At 36.9% G+C, this 26,523-nt stretch overlaps 2 protein-coding genes across 5 annotated transcripts in view; one reads left to right on the top strand and one right to left on the bottom strand.

Annotated features, from left to right (window-relative positions):
- The window catches only part of LOC109406996 (UNC93-like protein MFSD11), a 465,065-nt gene that overhangs the window by 12,836 nt on the left and 425,706 nt on the right, over positions 1–26,523 (bottom strand). For all 4 annotated transcript variants that reach the window (XM_062845932.1, XM_062845933.1, XM_029858050.2 and 1 more), the window contains 2 exons: positions 14,555–14,731; positions 14,221–14,495 (listed from right to left, as the gene is read on the bottom strand). In XM_062845932.1, coding sequence (XP_062701916.1) covers positions 14,221–14,495; positions 14,555–14,731 — 452 coding nt within the window. The remainder of the gene's footprint in view (positions 1–14,220; positions 14,496–14,554; positions 14,732–26,523) is intronic.
- Positions 1,480–2,568, top strand: LOC109406993 (uncharacterized). Its single transcript, XM_029858051.2, has 2 exons — positions 1,480–2,274; positions 2,335–2,568. The coding sequence occupies exons 1-2, from the start codon at positions 1,480–1,482 to the stop codon at positions 2,566–2,568; spliced, it is 1,029 nt and encodes a 342-aa protein (XP_029713911.1).

The raw sequence follows: 26,523 nt of genomic DNA, 5'->3' as shown, positions 1-26,523 counted from the left end.
TTTTACGAAATTTATAAATTGAACCTGAATGTTTATGATATTTTATACGAAAAAAACAAATGGAATCAAAATTTTCATAATAAAAAATCGATTTGGATTCTGAAATTGAAAAATATCATATCTGGCAACACTGCATCAAAACATAATTTATTTATTTAATTATTCATTTTATTTATTCAGACACGAATGCCACATAAGTAGTAAAGTGTCTTTAATAAATATTAGTAATAATATTTTATTTATTTATTTATTTTATTTATTTATTTTTTTATTTATCTTTTCGATAAGGAGAAAAGCCAAGATGGAAACATTTTTCTTATCCGTATGTTTCAATCCCAGGCGTAAAAATCCCTATAAAATATTTACAATTTTCTTAAAAGTGGTTTTGAATTTTGTTTTTCCCTTAACTTAAAAATACAAAAAAAATATATTATTTGTTTGACCGCGTGCAGTCTGGAGACTGATAATGAGGCCGTTCTTCTCTTATCAATTGTGTGCATGAGAGATCTTAACCAAACTAATGTAGCGTTTACTATGCTTATAATATGGTTTCCAGAACAAACTTTTTTAATTTTGTTTTAAATGTATACAATGAAATTATTTGTTTCAAGCTTGAAGGTAAATTATTGAAACTCGAAATTGCCGAATATAAGCATCCAAATCTGATATAATTAGTTATAGGTGCCATAAGATTTATATTATATACATAGGGTGGGACGGGGCAAAATGGGTCACCTAAGGATGGATCACCATTACTTTGTAAATAAAAATCGTATTGGTTTGTATTCGTCCGCTACTCTTTAATACACTAGTTTTAGCATAGTCGATAAAAAGTTCATTAAATACAAAATATGTATGATGTTTGTTGCACCCTGTGCATTTGTTTCAGTGTAAGCCATAGGAGAAAAGAATAACAAAAACAATTGAGCCCGCGGTGCGACCGTGCTTCGAGTACGTGTTCAAATAAAAGGTGTTTTAAGTACAATCGTTTTGCTACACAACTAATATTAGTCCGAAACCAGATCTCAACAGTGGCTGACGAGGACGGAATAGGAATACCAGGAGAAATCGACTTTTTTTTGCGATTAACCACTTTTCTTCTCCGGCACCAGTTTGAGGTTAATCCCGAGTACCTGCAGCGTTGAGGTAAGTTTTGTTTGTTTTGGTTTCAAAGGTTCGAGCTCTGCCATAAAAAATAGCTTAACTGATGATGTGTATGGCTTAGATGCCGATGGCTTAAATGCCGGAAAACAGTGGCTTAGATGCCGATGGCTTAAATGCCGGAAAACAGTGGCTGGAATGCCGTTGGCTTGAATGCCGGAAAACAGTGGCTCGAATGCCGGAGAACAGAGGCTTAAATGCCGGATCTGTAAAACATAATTCAGTTGAGATATTTCTTAAGGTAGGCCTCGAAAGCCTGGACCGATGAATGTTATGTAAACCTTAATGTAAACGTTATGATATGATTTGATTAGGACCATGGACAAATGGGACATCCTGCCGTTTCTGTTTAAATCGCTACCCCAAAACGAAATTAGGGGTCAATGGACAAAATGGAAGCGAAATTTTGAGTACATCGTAGCTGCAAGTGAAGTGACGAACAAGACAAAGTTGAAATTCTTTCTCCTGGCCAAAGCGGGCCCTGACGTTCAGGAAATCTTCCAAACGATTCCTGGAGCGGATGTTGTTGAAGATGCGGAGAAAACTGTGGATCCGTTCTCTGTTGCGCTAACTAAACTGGATGAGTACTTCGCTCCAAAACATCATGAGTCGATGGAGAGACATATTTTTTGGACGCTAAAGCCGGAAAGCGGAGAAAACTTGGAAAAATTCATGCTGAGAGCACGAGAACAGGCGTACAAGTGCAATTTTGGTACATCCCAGCAAGAAAGTCGTGATATTTGCGTGATAGACAAAATCACACTTTTGGCGCCACCAGATCTGAAGGAGAAGCTACTGCAGCGAGACCAACCAACCCTGGATGATGTATTCAAAATTGTGGCATCCCACCAGTCCGTCAAGTACCAAGCGAGTCAGATGGTGGCTGGTCCTTCGGGGTTGTCCCAATCAGTAGCCGCAGGTGATGTCAACCGTATGTATGCATCGTCGTCGAATCGCTTCTCTACAGAGTGCTCCCGATGCGGCAGGAAAGGACATTTGGGTCACGATCCGGTATGTCCCGCTCGCGACAAGCAATGTAATCTTTGCAAGCGAGATGGCCATTTCGCCAGAAAATGTAAGACACCCAATACAAAGAGTCTTGCGCATGGTTCGGTAGGTATTGTTTTGTTAATGTCTTGGTCGTGAATGAAAATCGTTATTGTTTTGAATTAGCCGATGCAGCTCAAACCACCAGTTCGCGAAATTCGTTCTTTGAAACAAGTTTCGCAGCGTATTCGGGCGATACCTGTAGAAGAGAACGAATCCAAACCGAAAGAGGAAATGCAGAGCTTCATATTTGCTATCGAAGACGGTGACGAATTCATTTGGTTGAAAGTTGGTGGAGTGATGATGCAGGCTCTTATCGATTCGGGGTGTAACAAAAACATCATCGACGATCCCAAGTAACACACATGTTATATAAAAGTTACGACAGCGCAGGTTTTGGTTGTATAGAAGTTTATTTTACGTTATTTCAATACAATGTTAGAATTACGTAAAATAAACTTCTATATAACCAAAACTTGCGCTGTCGTAACTCTCTTATAACATGTGTGTTGCTTGGGATGGCACGTGGGACCGAATGAAATCCCAAGGTGTTGTCATTCGTAATGCGACAACGGAAGTGGACCACAAATTCCGAGGATACGGAAAAGATTGTAAGCCGATGGATGTAGTGGGTATGTTTGATGCTACGGTTGAAATTGTCAGCGACGATCAACAGGCTAATGAGGAAGCACGATTCTACGTTATCAAAGACGGAAACCAGCCTCTACTGGGTAAAGAAACAGCTCGACAACTGAACGTTTTGCGACTGGGACTCCCGGAGCCAGATGATGGAGTGTACCAGGTATGAGTAATACTTAAGTTGGAAATATTTTTTTTAATTTGTATACTGATTTCATGTTATTGTAAAGATCGGAAGTATCACTCCGTTTCCTAAAATGAAGGGGATTAAACTTCGCATTCCAATTGACAAATCCGTTACCCCGGTAGCTCAACATGCCAGACGACCGCCGATCGCTTTGCTAGGACGTATCGAAGAAAAACTAGAGCAACTCGAAGCAGCAGACATAATTGAGAAAGTAAGCCAGTATAGTGATTGGTTGTCTCCGTTAGTCGTTCTAGTGAAGGACAACGGGGACCTGAGAATTTGTGTAGACATGAGGATGGCAAATAGGGCTATCAGACGGGAATATCATTTCATGCCAACAATTGACGACTTTCTGCCACGAATGAAATCTGCGAAATTCTTTTCCAGATTAGATGTAAAAGAAGCATTCCATCAAATTGAACTAGATGAGTCATCGCGTTCAATTACCACGTTCATCACTCATCGTGGTACCTACAGATATAAACGTCTGATGTTCGGGGTCTCTTGTGCCCCCGAAATGTTTCAGAAGATTATGGAACAATTGCTAGCGGAGTGTGAGAACTGCATTAGCTTTATCGACGATATAATCGTATTCGGGGCCGACGAAGCAGAGCATGATCGATGTCTGCACAAAGTACTTGAAGTTCTAAAGAGCCGCAATGTTTTACTTAACATGAAGAAGTGTTTGTTCAAGGTCACTGAGCTTGATTTCTTGGGCCATCACTTGTCTGGAGATGGGATAAAGCCCGCGGAAAGTAAAGTTGAAGCTCTCAAAGCTTTCCGAACTCCGAAAGACGTTGAAGAACTCAGGAGTTTTTTGGGATTGGCCAACTATGTCGGGAAATTTCTGCCAGATTTAGGAACAATAGCTTCTCCCCTACGTTTGCTAACGCATAATGGAGTGCCTTTTGAATGGACCGACATACACGAGAAAGCATTTCAAACATTGAAAGACATGATCAGCGATGTCAAGCAGCTAAAGTTTTTCGATACGAAGATGCGAACAAGAGTTGTGGCAGATGCTTCACCGGTTGCACTTGGTGCAGTACTTTTACAGTTTGCACATGACCGTTACGACATGGATCCTCGCATTATCTGCTACGCCAGCAGAAGTTTATCACCCACGGAGCAACGGTACTGCCAGACGGAAAAAGAAGCTCTGGCACTGGTATGGGCAGTTGAACGCTTCGCTGTGTATCTGATAGGACGACGATTCGAACTTGAAACTGACCACAAGCCGCTTGAAGCAATATTTGCTCCAACTTCAAGGCCATGTTCTCGCATAGAAAGATGGGCCCTACGGCTACAGTCGTTCACCTATGATGTCAAGTATCGGAAGGGATCCGCAAATATCGCAGATTCCTTTTCTAGATTAACCAACCACCATCTGGCGGATAAAGCTTGTTCTGAAGACGACGAAACCTTCCTTATACTCGCTATCCTGGAATTAACTGCAATTGACATTGGTGAGGTAGAAAGTTCTACAGTTAATGATCGGGAACTGATGCTGGTCAGAGAAGCTCTTCGTAGTGGAATCTGGAAGGACGTTGAGATAAAACCGTACGAAGCGTTTCAAAATGAGCTTGGAATAGTAGGAGAACTAGTTGTGAGGGGGAACAAAATGGTGATTCCGATAAGTTTGCGCAAACGATTTCTACAACTAGGACACGAAGGACATCCTGGAGAATCAGCGATGAAAAGGAGACTTCGGGACAGAGTATGGTGGCCAGGAATGGACAAGGAAATAGCCAGGTTCGTGGCAATTTGTGAAGGCTGTCGGTTAGTAGGCTTGCCCCAAAAGCCCGAGCCAATGCACAGTCGACCATTGCCATCAGAAGCTTGGACAGACGTGGCCATTGACTTTCTAGGTCCATTACCGAGTGGTGAATACCTGTTGGTCATTATTGACTACTACAGTCGCTACAAAGAAGTGGAAATAATGCGACAAATAACAGCAAACGGAACAGTTGACAGGCTTCGACGAATTTTCCAGCGCTTAGGTTTCCCTCGCACTATTACACTCGACAATGCAAGACAGTTCTTAAGCTCCGATTTTGGAGATTTCTGTAAAGAAAGTGGCATTTTTCTTAACTTCACGGTACCATATTGGCCGCAACAAAATGGGGAAGTAGAGAGGCAAAATCGATCTTTGCTGAAACGCTTTCAAATAAGTTGTGCGCTCAAGAGAGACTGGAAGCGAGATTTGGAAGAATATCTCATGATGTACTACTCTACTCCCCATTCTGTGACGGGTAAAACCCCTTCAGAACTTTTTATGGGTCGAACAATCCGTACCAAGATACCATCATTGAAGGACATTGAGTCGATACCAACGAGCGAGGACTTCAGAGACAAAGATTGTTCCTCCAAGTACAAAACATGCGAACGAGAAAATGCCAACAGAAATGCTACAGAGTCAGGAATCAAAGAAGGAGATAAAGTTCTGATGCAGAATTTGTTGCCGGGAAATAAGCTGTCCACAACATACAATCCTACGCAATACGAGGTAGTAAAGAAAGCTGGATCCAGAGTGACCATTCAAGATGAGGAGTCTGGCAAAATCTATGATCGTAGTTCAGCTCATTTGAAGAAGATATCTGAGTCAACAGAGGCGTCAACAATGTCTACCGAAATTGATTCTCTTCCACAGGTAACTGATCAAGGAACTACGTCAACGGCCCCACTTCGAGATGAGGAACCTCGGCCAAAACGTTCCTGCCGACGTCCAGCCCGACTAGAAGATTATGTGGTTGACGATGACCCTTCAGATCTTTGAAAGAAAAGGAGATGTTGCATCCTGTGCATTTGTTTCAGTGTAAGCCATAGGAGAAAAGAATAACAAAAACAATTGAGCCCGCGGTGCGACCGTGCTTCGAGTACGTGTTCAAATAAAAGGTGTTTTAAGTACAATCGTTTTGCTACACAACTAATATTAGTCCGAAACCAGATCTCAACAATGTTAAACAAGCAGTTTTAAAAAGTGATCGATTTTGCGCCGTGAAAAAAGTGCGGGGCAAGATGGGTCACCTTTTAAGTAATTCAAGACCAACAATTGAAAAGGCTGCATCAACATTTTGTAAACAAACATGTTTCTGTCGACTTGAGGCCTTTTGAACTCCACCCACACACTTCACCACCACTAACAGAAAGCGCAAACATCAGGCTTTCTGTTAATGGTGGTGAGATGCTCGAGTGAATCCCAGAAGAATCTAAGTCGGCAGAAACGTGTTTGTTTACGCAATGTTGTTGCGGCCTTTTCAATTGTTGGCCTTGAATTCGCATTTTCTCAACGAAAAACGTTAAAATATATGATTTGTTCCGCATTCATATATGCTTATCTATACTTAGTAAACATAAGCTACTAGTAAACATTTAACTGGCAATCTATTTTAACCCTAAAAGGGATACCTTCATGACCTCTGTTTCGTCACCTCACTGACTGTGTTCCATCAAAGACGAGCTCTGAATGGACCCCAGGTATCCCTTTTAGGGTTAAGGAGTCAACAAAGTGTTGATTGAGCTGTGGGAATTTTTACGAAATATTATCGGGTATCATTCAAGAAGAAGTTCCGCTTACGAAAAAGCGACGAAATTCCAATTCCAATTACAATTTGGTTCAACAAACAAATTCTGAATTTGAAAAATCGAAAGCAGAAGTCTTATAAAACATATAGAAAATACGAAAATCAAGAAAATTTGATGAAGTATTTAAACATTTGCAATCAACTTTTTACAACAATGTCTTCTGCTCTTTCTGATTATAATGTAAAAACTGAAAGTGAAATTAAGTAATGTCGAAAGAATTGTTTTAATTATGTTAAATCCAAGTTAAAGTCAGCCAGTTTCCCGTCCAAAATGACATTAGATAAAAAAGAATGACGTAATTGCAATCTTTTTGCATCATTCCTCCAAGAAACTTACATACATTTTTCAGATAACGATCGAGATTTTGAATACTTTTCTTATTTTTCTGATTTTCCAAACGATGTTAGTGTCAGTCACATTAACGTTAAAGACATTTTTGCTAGATTATATGACCTAGATATCACAAAAGGTTCTGGACCAGACGGAATTCCTCCATCTTTCTTAAAACCATTAGCAGTTGAACTTACAACTCCATTATTTTGGTATGGTATAACTTTCAGGATCCATACACTTTAAAAACATTATATATTGCGTATGTGAAATCAATATTAGAGTATTGCAGCGTTGTTTGGTCTCCTTACATGAAAAAAAAACATGAAGAATGCATAGAGTCAATTCAGAAGCAGTTTCTATTGTACGCACTACGGAAGATAGGACGGACAGTATTTCACCTGCTTTCATACGAAGCACGTTGTTTGCTGATCAACATTCAGACATTGAAAGAACGACGGGACTACGCTATGGTTTCGTTTATTACTGATATTGTCTCACAGCGTACTGATTCACCTGAATTATTGTCCAAATTAATTTTTTATGCTCCCAGCCGGCATCTACGTGAGAGAAGTTTGTTTACAGCGGAACGTCATCATGCCGATTATGCAAAATATGGACCGTTAAATCAAATGATGTACACTTATAATCGGCATTGCAAAATGATTGACCTAAATATGACTAGAACGCAGTTGAAGAAACATTTTCAAAACATTCGAAATCGTAGAAGCTAAATAAAATAGCAGAGATATGTAGTCTTTATATGTAGAATGATAAAAAAAAATTGAACTAATAACAATTATAAATATAAAATATATGTATAAATAGATATTAGGCATGAAATGTATTGAAATTGGTCTTCGTTTGATTGACGAAAATAAATAAATAAATAAATATAAATTTATTTGGAATATAAAAAAATTTACGATTTGAGTGGTCCTAAGGTGACTTGAAAATCGATGTTACTTATTGTTTGGAGGTCAAAGTTATGCTTAATTAAGTTACGTTTCACTTTGAAAATAAACAGAGCTGATTCAAAAACAATAGGTTTGATTGAAATTCATTATTTGATTAGACGAATATAGATATACTGTTCTGATATTTGGATCTAAATATTGTTCCCAAAATATGACTCGCATAAATTTGTTTAGCGTAACAGTGATTTTGTTTATAACGTAAATAGGAGCGTTTTGCCAGATAATACTCAAATAACATATTTGCGAATGAACATGGGCATAGAAAAGATTTTTTTTTCTTTAGTTGGAAGCATATAGCTACTATGTCTTAATATTCCAAGAAATTCGTCTAGTTTCCAGTTCACATGTTCTATGTGCATATTCCATTTGAGGTTTTGTTGAAGTATTAGTCCCAGATAATTAATATATTCAAATCTCTATTTTTTCTCGACCTAGCCATAAGTTTTGGTTGACATTACTAAAACGATCGGTTTTTGCTTCATAAGCGAGGGCTGCATGCATACAATCGAAGCCTACCTTTTAAAAGTAACTTAAAAATATCATTGACAAATACAATAAAAAGCAACGGGCCTAGTACTGATCCTTGCGGAACACCACAATTTATGGTTTCTAAAGAGCTTGTCTGGTTACACTAGTTTACAAAATAAAACGAAAATCGTGAACTTCTGTCAACGACCAAAATTTTTGAAGCACAATTTAGTGCTGATTTCAAAACCGACCTTCAAAAAATTTTAAGTAGAACAGTTTTTGAGTTACAACTCAATATCGAGCTTTACAACTTTTCAAAATATGTAATTTATTAAAATTTAAATATATTGCGTTTTGTTCAACCAATTTTTAATCTTTATCTATAAATTGAAAGCTGAATACATTACCATTCGATCATCTGAATACAAGTTTTGCGTCAGATTGATGAATTTCAAGATATTGGCGAGTTTTAGGGACGATCTCCTTAAATTTTAGCAAAATTCCCAAAATTTTTCAAAGATATGCTTTTTCTTCAATAAGAAAAAAACAATTTAAAAATTCTTTCTCGACGTGTATTTGACACATCATATGTAGGCGAGTTACAGTAAAAAATTCAGCTCAATCGGAGCATTGATTACGGAGAATGAGATGGTTAAAGTGAACGACTTTGCTTATAAATAGAACAAACATCGATTTCAAATCATCAACCTTGTATGGAAACTCGAAAAAAATTCCGCTCTACTGTATTTTTTTTCCTTCTCGTTTTCGAACTCAGGGCATGATTCTACACCAAAAATGATCATCAGCTTACCGAGTTCAAAAATGCTGTAAACTAGTGCTATCAATAGTGACACATTGTTTCCTATTGTTAAGATACGAGCCAATCAAATGAAAAGCGTTTCATCTTATACCATAGCTGTACAATTTTCGTAGCAATAAATCAGGTGGTACGCAGTCAAAGGATTTTGAAACATCGATGAATATAGTCGAGCAAATCCGACGGCTATCAATGTGCTATTTCATTGTACATATCTACTGCTGCATTACTGGTATTGGATTTCGGTTGAAAGTCGTACTGTTTCCTATCAATGATATTATTTCTTTCGAAAAATTTGCTTAGTCTACAATGTTTGACCTTCTCAAGCGGCTTAGATGACGTGGGCAGTATGGAGATAGGACTGCAGTTACCTAAACTAGTCCATTGGCCATTTTTATAAATCGGTACGGTTTTGGCTGTTTTTAAGCAACTTGAGAAAGCACCAACTTCTAAAGACATGTTTTCTAGATCTCTTAAAATAGGTGCGATAATCGGAGCGTTATTTTTTACAAGTCTGGCAGGGATTCCTTTGACACCTACAGCACTAGATTTATTGAGCCCTTGAACATAATTGTCTATTTCATTGGATGTTACTGAACACAACACAATGGAGTCCTGGACATTCTTGTATGTTCGAGTTAAACTATCAGATACGGGGTGACTTGCAACGGCGGGGTGACTTGCAACACTTGATGTCTTCTGTCTATATCTATCAAAAAAACATAAAAAACGGACGCTTACCTACCAAAACTCAGTTGAACTAAAAAGTTTACATACTATCTTAGTAGTAGCCACGATTTTTACTTTTATATAAATAGTTTCAACATGAAAAAGTAACAAAAATGTGAGCTCTAAATTGTTGCCTGCAAAAGAATGATAACATAATTCCCCAAAAATAATATTCCATATGCGGATTCTTTATATAATAAGCTATATAAATTTCCATTTTACTTTATAAAAACATTACAATATCTTTGTTAAATTCATATGTTTTGAAATATGGTACCTAGACGGGGTGACTTGCAACACTCATTTTATTAACAATTCAAAGTCCAGGAAAACGAAATATTGTTGTTTAACTAATAGTTCACCAGCAACAGTCTGAAGCATCATCATAAGAACTGAAAAATACATTAAAACTTATGTTAAATTAACAATTAGTAACTTGGTGTTTTTGAGCCCAATATTTCCATATAAAAATTCACAATTCAGTTTCCTATGTAAAAACAAATACAAAAATATGAATGTCAACCCAAACGACATCACAATAGTAACAAGAAGACTTATCAAATATGCTTGAAACTAAAAATAAATATCTGCGTGTTAGAAAAGGGATTTACATTGAGTGTTGCAAGTCACCCCGCACGACGTCTTGTATCAAAAACGACCTTATTTAGCTTTTTCAACATGAAAAAATAAATTAATCTATAACTTGTTCACTTTATTTTGTAGAGGGGCCGGCTATTAAAACTATTACAAAGAGTTTAAATTTTAAAACTGAGTGTAATCAACAAATTTTGTTAGTTGAAGCTTAAAAGTGTTGCAAGTCACCCCGTTTGACGGTAGTACACAAGGCATATTTATGAAAAACTTGTTGAAAGCATCACATATTTCCACTCCGTCATTTAAAGTTATATTATTCGAAACTATTTCTTTTATGCTCTTTTTTAGATTTGTTCTACCACAAACGTTTCTTATATTTTTACGATTTTCAGCGATCAAATTTGAATAGTAATTTTGTTGTTTCTGTTTTATTAGCTTTGTAACATAGTTCTTTTCCTTTTGTAGTTTTGTTTTATAAGAGTATTTTCAATGGCTGTTCTTTTATACAATTTTTCTCTTAAACGAATTTATCTCAAAATAGTATCCATGGTGCTCTATCATGTTTCCTGTTATGTGAACGAACTTCCAACGAATTACAATTCATTAAATTAACAATTATTTCTGTCAGATTTTCGAAACTGTCAACTCTTTCTAAAGACTGTTCTAAGTCGTTGGATATGCGATCAAAATCAAATCTAATAGACCGAATTGAAGAACGACGAGTAGCAACACGAGCACTCGATCCGAAGTTGATCAGTATAGCTTTGTGATCCGTAAAACTAACGTTGTCCAAGCTGATCTATAATCGAACATTGCACGTACGTAGCGTGATTGCTATCAATATGATTTAAACATGCGAAGCCGTTTGATTCAAGCATAGATAGATATTGATTAGAAGTTGAATTGAGCAGATTTATATTGAAGTCTTCAAGACACAGCATTTTTAGCTTCGAATAATTCATCCAAGTATTGGATACTTTCGCTGAGAGAGGCATGCGGAGGTCTGTATATCACTGAGATGTTTAATTTTGTTTCATTGAGGGTTAAAATACTAGCACTGCCTTCCAAAAGCTCTTCATTCCTAATCGTATCATACTCAATTGAGCTATGAATGAATATACAGGCTCCACCACCGGATCGGTTCGATCTTGGACAGCTTAAACAGCATCATAGTTGGGTAAACTACACATAGGTATACAACTCATCAGAACTCAATCTAATTTCCGAAATGCATACAATGTGAACAGTAGGTTCAAATTGGGAAATATAGGTCATCAAATCATCAACTTTTTTACGTATTGAGTTGATATTCAATGTACAATACGTTGATGTTTGTATTAGTGAAAGTTTTATCCGGTTGAGAGTAACATATATTCAAATTGTCTCTTAATTGCACATTACTTATGAAATCATCAGGATCCATCGAGTCCACTGTATTGATTGTATTGAAAGCACGACACTAACACCATCAGCAGCAACCACACCAACAGCAACATCAGCAACAACGCAGGGAGATCAGGCCTTTCTGGGAGATGAGCGTAAATTCTTAAGGCAAAACTGGAAGCATTTTCTAATTTTTTTGGTTTCTGATTTTTTATTAAATAACGAAGAAATATTTTCAAAACCGGGTTTCTTACACATGTAGAGTATGAATCAAGGTATCTACTGATTTTTTTTGTTTTGGAAAATGTTTTTCATTCTTGCAAAAAACATTTTTTTTGTGAAATTTAGTTTAAAAATGGTTTCTGCAAAAACGAAAAATATTTTCCAGTTTCGCCTTAATGTCATCGAGAGAATCGACGATGTTGGCCTCAGCAGAATCATCACGCTTACAGTAGATGTTTCCTCTGTTGCACCGCACATACTTATTACTTATACCCATGAGAGGCTCTCAGTTTCTTTGCCTCTCCTAAAATCTGTCTGGTTTCTCTGGTCAGATTTTCGTTGATGAAGACCTTCGTGTGATAACGCTTGTTATTTGGAGACGACCTGGAGTTACTCGGAGAAGGTCTAGCAGACAGCAAATCGCATCCAAAGTCGATTTCATCAAGGTGTATCGACCTTCATTTTCGTGCACGTTCCGCACCTTTGAGTTGCTGAATTCAACAATAATCATCCCGTTCTTTGTACGAGTCCGTTCAATATCGGTGGAAAACAGCTGAACACCAACAGCGCCAGCAGCTTTGGTGACGATGCCGACTCACCCAATGAGAGATCCCCAGGTATGCCGTTAATAACAATTTCGTGTTTCAGCCCAATCTGCTCTGCTAAGCGTATCCGTTTCTTCATATCATCGATTGAGTTATTGAGGGCACGGATTTGAGCATCATGGTAACTCACTTTCGACAAGCAACCAGCAAAATCCTTCCTCATTTCCTCATGTAGTTTTTTTCATGTCCTCGTACGTGGATAAACAATTGCCAGGACTTCACGTCTTCCATCGAACACTTCATTTCTTTTTGAGACTTCGATAGTTCACCGATAGACACAGCTATTTTTTTCATCGCATCATCAGTTTTTTTTTATTCAGTCCATTTTCCTCACATTTCCCGTTAATTTTGTCCAGCGAACCTTGCAGGCACTTCATCGTAGATAGCAGCTCATCCATCTTCTTATTTGAGGTGTGTGAAGATTCACACTGACTCGAACAGTAATAACAGTGAGTTTTTTTTTTTTTAACTTTATTGTAGCGAGAATCCGAAATACCCGAACACTTCAAATGGAATGAGTCGCTACAGTAAACGCACGTAACTTGTTTTTCATCTGGTTTTATTTCAATGTGGCATGATTGGCATTCTTCCATGGCTAGTCTTATGTTTCGGTGGGAAGCAACACTCATCACCGCAACTAAGCACTCTTATGAATGCAACCAGGTCTTGTCTTGAAGACTTGATTGTCAAAATTATAGTTCAGAGACTAAAAAGTTTATCCAGAAACCACTCTTTAACGGTCGAGCAAAGACAACTCTCGGCGATAAACAGTTTTTTTTAGATTTTCGAAGCACTGTGTTTTTGCAAAAAGCAGAACTTCTAGAACGATGCACCGTAGCGTGGCTTCACTAGCAGTAGCACTCACGAGATAATATTTCATTTCTGGATTTCCTGAACGATTTTCGAACGAAGTACAATGATGTTTTTTTACGCGGTTCACGTAAAAAAACGGCGTGATTTGAAAATAAAACGTCGCAGAAAATGCGATTTTTCCAAAACCCGCGTAAAATAGTCAGGACCACATCTACCGACTGGACTTTTTTTTACCACGTTTTTGAAATAACGAGGTTTCTACGACGTTTTTTGCAATAACGCGGTTTTTTACGACGATTTTTAAAATGACGCGGTTTTTTTCGACGTTTTTTTTATCGCGGTACCATTACCGTCGTTAAAAAAAAAATTAGTTTACTCTAGCAAGTGGTGCTAAACTGAAGAATAACAGATGTGGTAGTTAAGCAGACCGCTGAGCAGGCAGTATTCCAAGCAGCACATATGTCACAGAAGAGTAACGCAGCGCAGTTTTTTGGTTGCACATGAGCTATAGTTATGTTGTTTTAACCCCATGTTAGAATTACTTTACTTAGAATCGTGTGCAACCAAAAACCTGCGGTACTCTTGGGGTGCTTGGAGTGTTACGGAAATTGTTATTAGCATAACTGAATATTGAACTGAACCGCAAGTATTCAAAAGTTTTACCTGTGTATATAAAAGTAACGCTCAGTTGCAACATGCGTTTAGTCATAAATAATCTCACTGCATTAATAAATGCTTGTTTTGGGCTTTGCTGGTGCTCAGGCATTTCATCGTCTACAGTTATACTCGGTTGATTTGGTTTTCGTAGAGCTCCTAGGAACACAATACCAATGATGGCTACACCAGCCAAAATCGAGAACACTAGGGTTCGTGTATCATTATCAATGTGTGTTTTTCCTTGAAAGAGAAAGAATACAAAGAGGTTTCCAAAGAACATGCTGAAAAGAACAAAATTGATTCATTGATAATTTTTTTTCAAAAATTTATGAATCTCTACCTCATTTGGAGCAAAGCCCAAAAGATTCCGGAATTCCTAGAAATGGTAGACTCATCGCTACATTTTGAAAGGTACATTCCTTGACCAGTCCATATAAGTGCGGCTCCAGTTCCTAATACTGCACTCGCGACGTAAAGCAACCATGTTTGAGGCCACAAAAATGTAAGGATAAATAAACTGAAATAAAACACAATAGATCAATTATTAAAATGTCAATACAATTTATTAGTAGATTGGATGGAGCATAAGTGCTTGTTAAACACTTTAAATTACTGTTTACTAATAAGATGTTTGTGATACATTGCGGCTTTCAATGGAAAAACTGCAGCTATCTGTTCAGCTAATTATGACCTATAAAACTTCATGAACATTTTTTTTACATTTTTTTTTTATTTTAAGAAGTCTTGCACTATAAATTCTACTGGATATCCTGGAAAATATCTTCAGCTGAAATCTAGAATATCTCCAAAACTCTGAAGAATGGAGAGTGAAAAGTTCCTGCTGAATTTTCTTTTTTGAATTGATCACTTCAACCCTTTGCAGTCGGATAGTTTTGCCTTCGCTGCCGCAACCTCGCTGGCCTCGAGCTCGTTTCTTATACTCGGTTTCATCGGCGGTGTCATATTTACCCATCCGGCTCCAAAGGGTAAACACAACTTTTGTAGATAACACTTGTAGCAATTTAACCTTCCGTAACTCGCGCGGTTGGCCTGCACCGACAGCACCCCGCTAATGCTAAGTACGAAAAGCGAGATTTTTTCAACGTGTTGTACAAAATACAACAGCGCGATTACTGGAGGGTTAAATATTGACAAAAGATTTTCTACAAAACCAGTACATAGTGCATCTCTATAAATCTACATGACATAATTTAGTTCACTAAATTTAAATTAAAATTCAAATAACTGAAAAAATCCAAAAAACGAAAATGCCACTTTGGGGCGATCAGCATACAATTGAACATCGGTTAGAGTAGAGAATGGCCTTTTCCTTAGTGATATTCTGAACACGATTAACGCGTCAAAACTCTTACAGCTTATGCTTTTTCTGATAAATAACAAACTTAAATATTGAAATTGACCATTACACGCCTGAAAGTATGAAATTTCCTTTTAAATAAACTTTCCCAATTAACACAGAAAACATATTTTTAAAATAAACATTTCCTAAAATGTATCAGAAATGTCATATATGAGTTTCAGAAAACATCTTGTGTAATTATGAAGCTGTAATTGTATTTTTCAATTACAAACAACAAGAATATTTGTTTTTCGCTTATCGGCTTAATTAAGTAAAAAAATGTTTATTATTTTAATCAATAAAATTATTCGAGCATCAAAACACAAAGTAATCGTAGTGATTTCAGTGGATTATCTCTTTTCGGTGACGTAATAAAAACAGCATAATTCGCGTTACGCGTTTCGGCTTACTTCTCTTCAGCCCTCTTCAGACGCCTAGAGCATTTATTACTACGATTACAATTTACTTAGTCAAGATTACGTATAAAAAATACAATACACTAACAACGTGCTGAATGTGACCATCAGCTTGGTCTGTCACAAATAATACTAAATTGATTTTCCCAGACCACCCAATCATTCTAACAACCTATTCGACACCCATTCCGTTCGGTTCGTTTTCGGTTTCGACGTCATTCGTTCTCTCTCTCGTTTGTGCTCGCGTTTCTCCACGTAGTCGGGCCAATAGTCCGTTGTACGTCGTGTTGAAATTTCCGCACTCTCGTTGGAGATTAACGAGTACAAAGTAATCGTGTTGGCGAACACTGAACAGCCTTTCAAAAAAAAATATTTTTTCGAATAATAGTTGGAGATGCTGTACTTGTAATTCATTGGGGTTTTTGGATAATTTCAAAGATGTTGTAGTACTTAATTTCAAGATTCATGAATTTCCTGAGAAAAAAATCGATTTATTAACTTAATATAGTACAAGTTTGGAGTCAGGTTCCCAAATATTATATTGGGGCTATGTCCAGATAGTTCTTGCAATTACTGAATAAACCAGAAAGATAGAAAATTTAAATTAGGTAAATGCATAACATAAAATCAAGATTTTTATGATTTTTTTTCAAGTAAAACCTAGTGTCCAAAGCCCAATCGTAGTGCGTGCATGTGAAAAAAAAACGATCAGATTTCCAAAGTGGCAATTATAGCTACAAATGATCTTTATCCCGGGAATCCCGGGATGGTCGGGATTTCTAAAACTATATCCCGGGATTCGGGAAATCCCGAAATCATCCAAATCCCGGGAATTCTTGTCCCGGGATGTCCCGGGAAGGACACTCTATGTGTGGCATAAGCAAACGTTAAAATACTTTAGAAGTTAGATTCTACACAGATAATTATTTTTAATAAAGTAATTGAGTGTTTCCTTCAGCACCCCACAAACTCTCTTTACGTACTCACCATACGTAAACTTTTCAGATTTTTTTTTATATTTAAAAAAGAAAATCGTGTTAAGTAATGTTCCATTTAATTTGTCTCCTTTGAGAGATACGTATTTCGACCTCAACTATATGGTCGTCTTCGGTGTCTCGTATTTACAGGTATTCTACTAACACGCCCAGGTTCATCATCATTCTATGTTTTGATATAAAATTTCAACCAGATATACTCTACACGGCTTCTCCACTTATGTTTGTACTATTTTTTTATCTGTATTAACGAGATTTTTAGCCCTAGGCTAGTTCATCTCGGGACCCACGCTTTACTTCCCTTCCGAAGGAAGAACTCACATTTTGTGAGTTTGTCGGGAGTGGGATTCGATCCCAGGTCCTCGACGTGATAGTCAAGTGTTCTAACCATCACACCAGGTCCGCTCCACTGTGTTTGTACTACTCCATGATTGTTTATTCGTGAACAATATGTGAATTTTTTGGTGTTATTCTGGGCCCTATCAAAGTTACATCGAAAAGATAATGGGAAATCCCCGAATGAATCCCAGGAGGATATACAGAAGGAATTCTGAGAGTCATATCTGGTAGAGTTCTGAGGGAATCTCAACTGAAAGCTTGATAGGAATCCCTGAAATAATCACAGAAGAAATTCCAGGAGGAATTGCTGTATAAATCCCGAGCGAGGATCCCGGCTCATAGAAAGAATTCCATTAGGATTCTCTGAATATGTTTTGACTTATGTCGAAAGTATACTAAAATGAATCTGTGAAGTAATTCCAGAAGAAACCCGTGAAAGAATGCTGAGTAAAATTTCTGGTAGAATCCTTTCAGGATTTTTGAAAGCAATTCTGACAGAAATCCCTGAAGTTATTCCTGAAGGAATCCCGTAAAGAATACCTGATGTATTCCTTAGAGAGATCACGACAGGAATGCCAGCCAGAAGCTAAGCAGACATTCCTGCAAGAACCATAGAAGATGTCTCTATGATCTAGGGTTGCCTGAAAACAATCTTGAAAAAAACATAATTTTTCAATTTTTTTTTTCGGGAGGGATCCCTTAAGGAATAACAGCAGGAATCATGGAAGGAATCTTTGAAGGAATTCCAGCACAAATCTCTGAAAGAATGCAGAAAAGAATAACTAACAGAATCCTTTCAGGATTTTTCAAAACAACGCCTGCAAAAATCCCTGAAGAGAACTCCGGAGCAATCCATACAGCAATCTCGGAAGCAATATCTAAAGGAATCTTGGGAATAAACCTGAGAAGATTCTCGAAAGGAATGCCTGAAGAAATCCTGGAAAGAATTCCTGAAGGTATCTCAAAAAAGAACCTCAGCTCATCTAATCTCATCTCAATTCTTCACCCTATTCTCTAGCCTCTACCTTACTGTCTTCTTTGCCCTCTATTCCATCCCTCTATCCTATGCTCTATCATAACCTTCAACCCTACCATCTGCCCTACCCTCTAAACTATCCTCTACTATAACCACTGTCATATCCTTTACCGTACCCTCTAGTCTATATTGTGCTTAATCGTACCGTCTACCCTACTCTCTACCCTAACATTTTTCCTACCCTCAAACCTACTCTCTATTTTACCCTTCTCCCTACCGTCTACCCTATCCTCTACCATAACCTTCTACCCACTCCCTCTACTCTATCTTTCACCCAAACCCTCTACCCGACCGTCTGCTCCACCTTTTATCCTACCATCTACCCTTTAGATACGCATATTGCATGGTATTATAGCTCAAACTACCATTCCGTGGCCACTAACTTGGGTATGGTCCACCATATTGGATTTCAAAATAGCGTCGGATATTCATATTTGAGTTCTACTCATGAAGCCCGATCGATAGATACCCATATTGCATGGTTTCATAGCTCAAACTCTCATTCTATGGCCGCCATCTTGGATTTCTAAACAGAGTCAAATATCGTTTTTTGACTTCTACTCATCAAGCCCGATCGATAGATACCCATATTGCATAGTATCATAGCTCAAACTACCATTCCGTGGCCTCCATCTTGGATATGGCCCACCATCTTGAATTTCAAAATGGCGTAAACTATCGATTTTTACTTCTACTCATCATGCCCGATCGATAGATACCCATATTGAATGGTATCATAGCTCAAACTACCATTCCATGGGCGCCATCTTGGATATGGTCCAAAATGGCGTCGGATATTGATTTTTGAGTTCTACTTGTGAAGCCCGATCGATAGATACCCATATTGCATAGTATCCGAAGCAGCATTGTCGTTAAAAAGCATATATTCTGGAGTTTTGACCGCCATCTTGGAACCTAAGCCGCCATCTTGAATTTAAATATCCTTGCTACCACCTCCACATCCTAAGGAATGTGTGATTAACAACTCTGCCGAAGAAATGAACTGTAAATCATTACCCATTGTCAAGATTCCAGGGAAATAACTTTTTTTTCGCATTGGAAATGATGCTCACAGATCGTGACAATATGCATTCTTTGCAGCATCGTTTACGCCACCTAGTGAACCAGTCACATACTATATTGTCCACTATGAGCAAGGTATGGGTGTGGGGAACATCTTCTCTGAAGAAGAAATTCAAAAATTTTGCATAATTCTGGAGATATTCACATCCAAAGGACTGTCCTATTTATAGGACGCTGGGCGTTCGGGTCATCTGTCCTATAAATAGGGCGCTGGGCGGATATGGGTTATTTTCAACTTCTATTCAATTTCTCTCGTCGCACACTTGCGATTCTATCCACCGTTTCTTTCATTACTTTCGTTACTCCCTCCTTCTTTGAGTAGTATTAAGATCACCAAGAAAAGCCAATAAAATTCAATTATGAGAAAATATCATGTGAGCCTCGGAATGTTCACCTGGAAGTGATTCTCTTCCGAGGACCAGGCAAATCATTCCACACTTTTTCTTCCACATTACTATCACCTGTTTCCAAAATATAAAGATCACTATATCACTCCTTGCTGGAGGGTTCTAAATCTTGGAACTATGACATTTCGTCGAAACACATTTGGTCGAATGACGTTTGGTCGAATGACATTTGGTCGAAAGTACATTTGGTCGAACGGACGTTTGGTCGAATGGACATTTGGTCGAAACCCATATTATGGAGTAGAAAAGATGAAAAAAGTGACGCATTTAAACGCGGTCAAGTTAAACTCGGCACGCTGCGATCTGAAATATTTGAAAATTCTTCAGTTCAGTGGAAGTTGGAACGCGAGCGAGCTCTAAATTGAACGCAGATAAATAATTAGGTACATTCGCATAATGCCTGCATGATACCCTGGTGTCCTCAAAGCTGAAATGGTTATATATCCGCCATTTTTTCAAAGATTTTAATAATCTTGGGATTCGATTCAGCATATCCGAGTGAACCGGTTTGATAACCGTGGTTTTCGGAAAATCCGGATTTTCAGGAACATGTTCGGCATGTCAGCTACAATAAACATCAAAGATAATAAACCAACAGTCTTGTCATCAGTCCATTGGTGGGCTATTCCAGAAAAAAAAATCTCTAAAAGTCATGTTCATCAATAATACTTTCTTACACCTCAACCTCACAATGTAGGTATATTTATATTTACGGATTTTCTTAAATTCCGGGTGGCCGGATCAGTTTATTCGCATAACATATCGATAGAGTAAGCACATATGAGTTCGGAGCTGAATCGGTATCTGAACGGGCGTTCTTGAGCAGTAAGCTCTGACACGCAAGTTAAATTACTACTGCGTTTCAATCAAAACATTGAAAGCATTTATATTATTTTCGACTCGTGTTCAGTTCAAGTGCAACACTACATGAAAGAACAGCCTATGTTTAAAAGAAGTAAAAATATCAGATGAAAAATCTGCAGCTTCAACATATGAACATAATAAAATCGAGAAACTTGAACAAAACTCCAGAATGTAAAACCACTGATGAGAAAAATCAGCAGTTGGTACATGACGCAATAAAATTAGTAAACTTGAAAGACCAGCCTATGTTTGAAAGAAGGAAAAATATCTAAAAAAAGGCATCAGCTAATGAAGAACAGCTTGTGTTTAAAAGGAAAAATTTCTTCTGAAACATTCAGCAGTTGGTACAGCGTACAGGAAAACGATGTTGGTGTCAATATGACCCAAACAGGCACGCTGAACGTGCATTACGCCATCGTGGTGCGAAAAACCTAACATCCTAGGAGGGTTAATAAACGTGAAAGAATAGCCTATGTTTCAAAGAAGGAAAATACATGAGAATGTCCTACATGAGAAAATCCTTTAGAAGTAACGGATTTCTTCCAATATGTTTTGATTGGTTGATTTTTTCGGATACTTTGTTACGAACACTTTTTATACTTTTAATATCACACATTTTTGTTAAAAATGATAAACTCGTATATCTTATATTTTCTGAGGGCTTTTCTTCTATTTAAACGCTTTAACAAAAATCCCTTTTTTTTTGTTTTTTCACCATTGAAAGATGAAAACAAGATCTTCTGAACAAGATTAAAAGATTTGAAATATAACTCAGGCCATAGCTATTGAGTGTCAAAAATAAGCCATTTTTAGAAGAAAACCATGAATAACTTTTTAAATGAGGATATAGAACTTTGCTGTCTTTAAAAAAAAACATATTGCACTAAAACTGTTCGGATGTTTTAAAAGTTATCGAAAGAAAACTTTTTTTTCGAATGTAACCCTATTTTTTTTTTTACAAAAATAATATCTCTGAAACCATAAAAGATATGTAGCAATATAGTTTCTTCGGCAAAGTTGTTCAGAATTAAGTGCTTCTCAACTTTGTAGAAACTGTGGAGCATTTCATTGCTCTATGTGGAAACATGGAGAAGTTGTGATCTTGAGAACCATTTGGACCCCCCATTTTTCACATTAATGTTCAAAAAATATGAAAATAGGCTTTTCCGAAGACAGCCTATAGCAAAAACTAATAATTTAGGCGTAAATATTTTTCCAGTTTAATATGGCTCTCCTTGAATCGATCAAAGATCCTTGCGGAAAAATTAGTCATGATTTATTCCTTCGATGACCGCAAAACGCTTGGATGTCTGCGAAAAAAAATTATTTAATTATTATCGACGAATGGCTCATTACTTTGTTCTATTGAAGCACTGCTGCCAAAAAGTCGAAAATGTACTAGTGTTCATATCATCATAATTTTTTAATGGATTCGTTAACTTCAACCTCTCAAATAAAGCTTATCAGTTTCGCGCCACTTTGCAAACCCAAAACTTCCTTGACACACTGAACGCTTTGTGCATCATTCCATCTTCATTGCCGCGTGGTTGTTAAACACAAAGACGTCGTTGAACTTGAACTTTACCATGGATTAAAGATTTGATGGCTAACAGGCACAGTCATACCTATGTATAGTGCCCGCATTGGTTTGAAAAGTGCGAATGCATCGTTCAGACTCTAGTAAGGCGTGTCTGCTGCGTGATCTCCTTGAATTTGCATACGTGATTCTTTAATTGGATATAGGTATCGTAATACGGGGTAACTTTGTGAATGCGGGTAGCTTTGATAGTGCGGGAGGCATTGTATCACTAGTTTACAAAATAAAACGAAAGTCGTGAACTTCTGTCAACGACCAAAATTTTTGAAGCACAATTTAGCGCTGATTTCGAAACCGTGCTTCAAAAAATTTTAAGTAGAACAGTTTTTGAGTTTTAGCTCAATATTGAGTTTTATAACTTTTTAAAATATGGAATTTATTAAAATTCAAATATCTTGCGTTTTGTTCAACCAATTTGAATCTTTTTCCATATATTAAAAGCTGAATACAATACCATTCGATCATCTGAATGCAGGTTTTGCGTCAGATTGATGAAATTCAAGATATTGGCAAATTTTAGAGGCGATCTCCTTAAATTTTAGCAAAATTTCCAAAAATATATGAACAGATATATTTTTTTCAATAAGACAAAAACAATTTAAAAATTCTTTCTCAACGTTTATTTGACATATCATATGTAGGCGAGTCACAGTAAAAAAAATCAGCACAATTGGAGCATTGATTACGGAGAATGAGATGTGTGAAGTAAGCGACTTTGCTTAAAAATAGAACAAAAATCGATTTCAAATCATCAACCTTGTATGAAAAGTCGAAAACATTTCCGCTCTACTGTATTTTTTTTTTCCTTTGCGTTTTTGAACTCAGGGCATGATTCTACACCAAAAATGATCATCAGCTTACCGAGTTCAAAAATGCTGTAAACTAGTGTAATTAATCTTTTAACTATGATTCTTTCAAACAGTTAAGAAAAAGACAAACGTGGATCAAAACTATGTATGCATAAATATGTATATGAAAGCCCATTTCAAAGGTATTTTCATTGAAACCGTGTTTATATAAAACTTTTTGATTAAAAAAAACATAAAAAATATTGATATTTTCACGCACGGATCGCGTTTGTAGATATCAGTTTATTTTGTGTGGCGAAATGTACCACTACGAGAAATTCACCTTTAGCTTCTATTCGCCACACCATATTTTTTCGATTTACTTCCAATCCATTTTGATAGATTTTTGATCCATTACAGTCGACAAATCAAGATGGAAAACATCATCAATATGGAACAATATTACCACCTGCTGGGGCCCGTGGTGCTGGGGTCACACGTTCGCTTCATAAGCAATAACACAAGTTTACAAAATAAAACGAAAGTCGTGAACTTCTTTCAACGACCAAAGTTTTTGAAGTACAATTTAGCACTGATTTCGAAACCGTGCTTCAAAAAATTTTAAGTAGAGCGATTTTTGAGTTTTAGCTCAATATCAAGTTTTACAACTTTTAAAAATATGGAATTTACTAAAATTCAAATACCTTGCGTTTTGTTCAACCAATTACAAATCTTTTGTCATAAATTAAAAGCTGAAAACAATACCATTCGATCATCTGAATGCAGGTTTTGCATCAGATTGATGAAATTCAATATATTGGCGAGTTTTAGGGACGATCTCCTTAAATTTTAGCCAAATTTCCAAAAATATATGAAGAAATGTATTTTTTTCAATAAGAATAAAACAATATAAAAATTCTTTCTCAACGTTTATTTGACATATCATATGTAGGCGAGATACAGTAAAAAAATCAACTCAATCGGAGCATTGACTACGGTGAATGAGATGTGTGAAGTGAGTGACGTTGCTTAAAAATAGAACAAAAATCGATTTCAAATCATCACCCTTGTATGAAAAGTCTAAAAAATTTCCGCTCTACTGTAATTTTTTTCCTTCGCGTTTTCGAAATCAGGGCATGATTCTACACCAAAAATGATCATCAGCTTACCGAGTTCAAAAATGCTGTAAACTAGTGTAATAGTTTCAGTTTCATTGTCGAATAAGAATGAAGCTAGCAGACGGTAAGTTTTGATAATATATTTCTAAATTTTGAAAAGACAAGAACAACAACTTTATTATTATTATTATTATTATTATTATTATTATTATTATTATTATCATTATTATTATTAGCTTTATTAGGGAGATTTTCAGCCCGAGGCTGGTTCATCTCCAATAGAACAACAACGTTTTTGAAAACATTTTTGGAAAACAAAATAAATAAGATTTTGAGCAGCATCGTTGAAATAGTTACTGGTGCTGTGGATGGGTTCACTGGTATGCATGCATCCATCATGCATAATGAACTTTTTTATTTTAGCTAAACTTCCAGAATGTTTTCGGATCGACAGCCAGATATAAGCTAAATTTAGAATTTCATTAGAAAGATTGTCATCAATTTTCAAAACCTGTATGCCGAAAAGCATCAGAAAAATCTTCATGAATGAATGAATGAATCTTCGCAGAACTTGGATCTCGACAAAAATATCCTCAGGTATTTTATCATTTATACATACAACCAATATACAATCAAACATGAAAACTTGCTTGAATTTTTTTTTTCAACCTTCGTGTTTTTAACTAAAATGCTGCATGAAGAAATCTGACTTTAAATTAAAAACCAAATAACTTCATCAAGTTGCAAAATTTGGGCAAAAACAAATCATGAATGCTGATGCTTAGTAAAAATATTCGCTTTTCCAGTGGGGGCTTTCTCTATTAAAAATTTTCAGAATTTTCTGCGGAATCTCTTGTAGCTCTTACTATAAAAGCTTTTTGGAGGTTTTATCAAACAGTCCCTAGAAACATCAACAATCATCATTTCAACACACCAACTTTGAACTTAAGTATAATTAATTACATTTCTAAGAATGTCTTAAATTGTTAATTTGTTCGAAGATTCGAGAAATATTCTTGTAAATGTCAAGAAATTTTAATTCCTTTAAAGGTTGGATTCCTTAGACTTGTTTCCTAATACTTCTGATGGTTTTCAATCATTGAAAAAATCGCCCTCAAATTTCCGTTTTAGTTATTTTCGCCCCCTCTGGACTAATTTTCGTCCTCTAGGGGGCAATTTCGCTTACTTTAGGAATCACTCGTTTTTTTTGTGGTTCCTCGGGTGATGTGGGGATCGACCCACTAAAAACTCATTCTCTCTCTTCCTTACCTTCGCGGTACGCCCGTTAGGGATGACTTCGAGAAGGGGGGGACCGTACATGAGTACACTCTAATAGTAAGCGTTCCACCAACTACCGCCTTAAGATGTTCACTCTCCCCTGGAGGCTCGGGTCCTGGCTAGTACTTAATCACTGGTTTAAATGGTATCAATGACTTGTTACTTCACACTAATGCATTAAAAGTTTATCATAAAAGTCAACGGTTTCGACAAAAACGGTTCATTATACCCCGATCTTCCCTATCAATGTGTTCCACTCTTCTACTCAAATATTTTGCCAACATGAAAATAACTTACCGATGGAGGTGGAACTTACCGACTTACCGCGATGGAGGTGACAGCTAAAAATGTAAACACAGTGTAAATACAACTTGACAAAGTTTCGTCAAGTGTCGTCGGTGCTTAACAAATTCCTTTGTGTTCAACTGTCACTCCGATCATCGGATGTCAAAAATACATGGTAAACAAAAGAAATCAGCTGATCGCATCTGTCTCAGGTCTCATGGATAGCCTTATTGTAGCAGGAACAGTCTACGGCATCAGTGTGGATGCAACTTATCGAGTGGTCGTGAACACTGTAGGTTAGATTCCCGGGGCAGGCAACATAAAAAAAAACCTTCAAAATATAAAACCAATGAATTGACTACCCAAGTAACCACAAGCATTATATCATTGCACAAATTAGACTGAATATCAACCTTTGCAATGCGAAATGCAGTACAGGTACTCTTCGATATAACGTACAAAAAAAATCTCTTTGTACGTTATATCGAAGTGTATACGTTATATCGAAGCAGAGAAATGTTTTATATTTTTTTATGCTAATATTGATGTAGGGTGACGAAGGGTATTATCGGCAGGTTTGTTCTCTTCGTCATGGAGGGTTTTTGTGGGCCGAATTGCCTGAAATTTAGGCATATAACTCAGCTTGGTTGGGAAGGATTTGAGGCCAATTCTGAGACCAACCGGTTTCAAAAAACCCCCCATGACGAAGAGAACCCCAAATAATGATTTCGGTGAAATTAACA

Source organism: Aedes albopictus, chromosome 1 (genome assembly GCF_035046485.1).
Source record: "Aedes albopictus strain Foshan chromosome 1, AalbF5, whole genome shotgun sequence".
Lineage (NCBI taxonomy): Eukaryota > Metazoa > Arthropoda > Insecta > Diptera > Culicidae > Aedes > Aedes albopictus.
The sequence above is the reverse complement of the archived record's forward strand: the minus strand, read 5'-3'. Positions and strand labels throughout refer to the sequence as shown.

Coding starts and splice junctions, on each gene's coding strand:
- LOC109406993 (XM_029858051.2), top strand. CDS start 1,480: ATGGACAAATGGGACATCCTGCCGTTTCTGTTTAAATCGCTACCCCAA. Junction 2,275..2,334: donor AGAGTCTTGCGCATGGTTCG/GTAGGTATTGTT, acceptor GTTTTGAATTAG/CCGATGCAGCTCAAACCACC.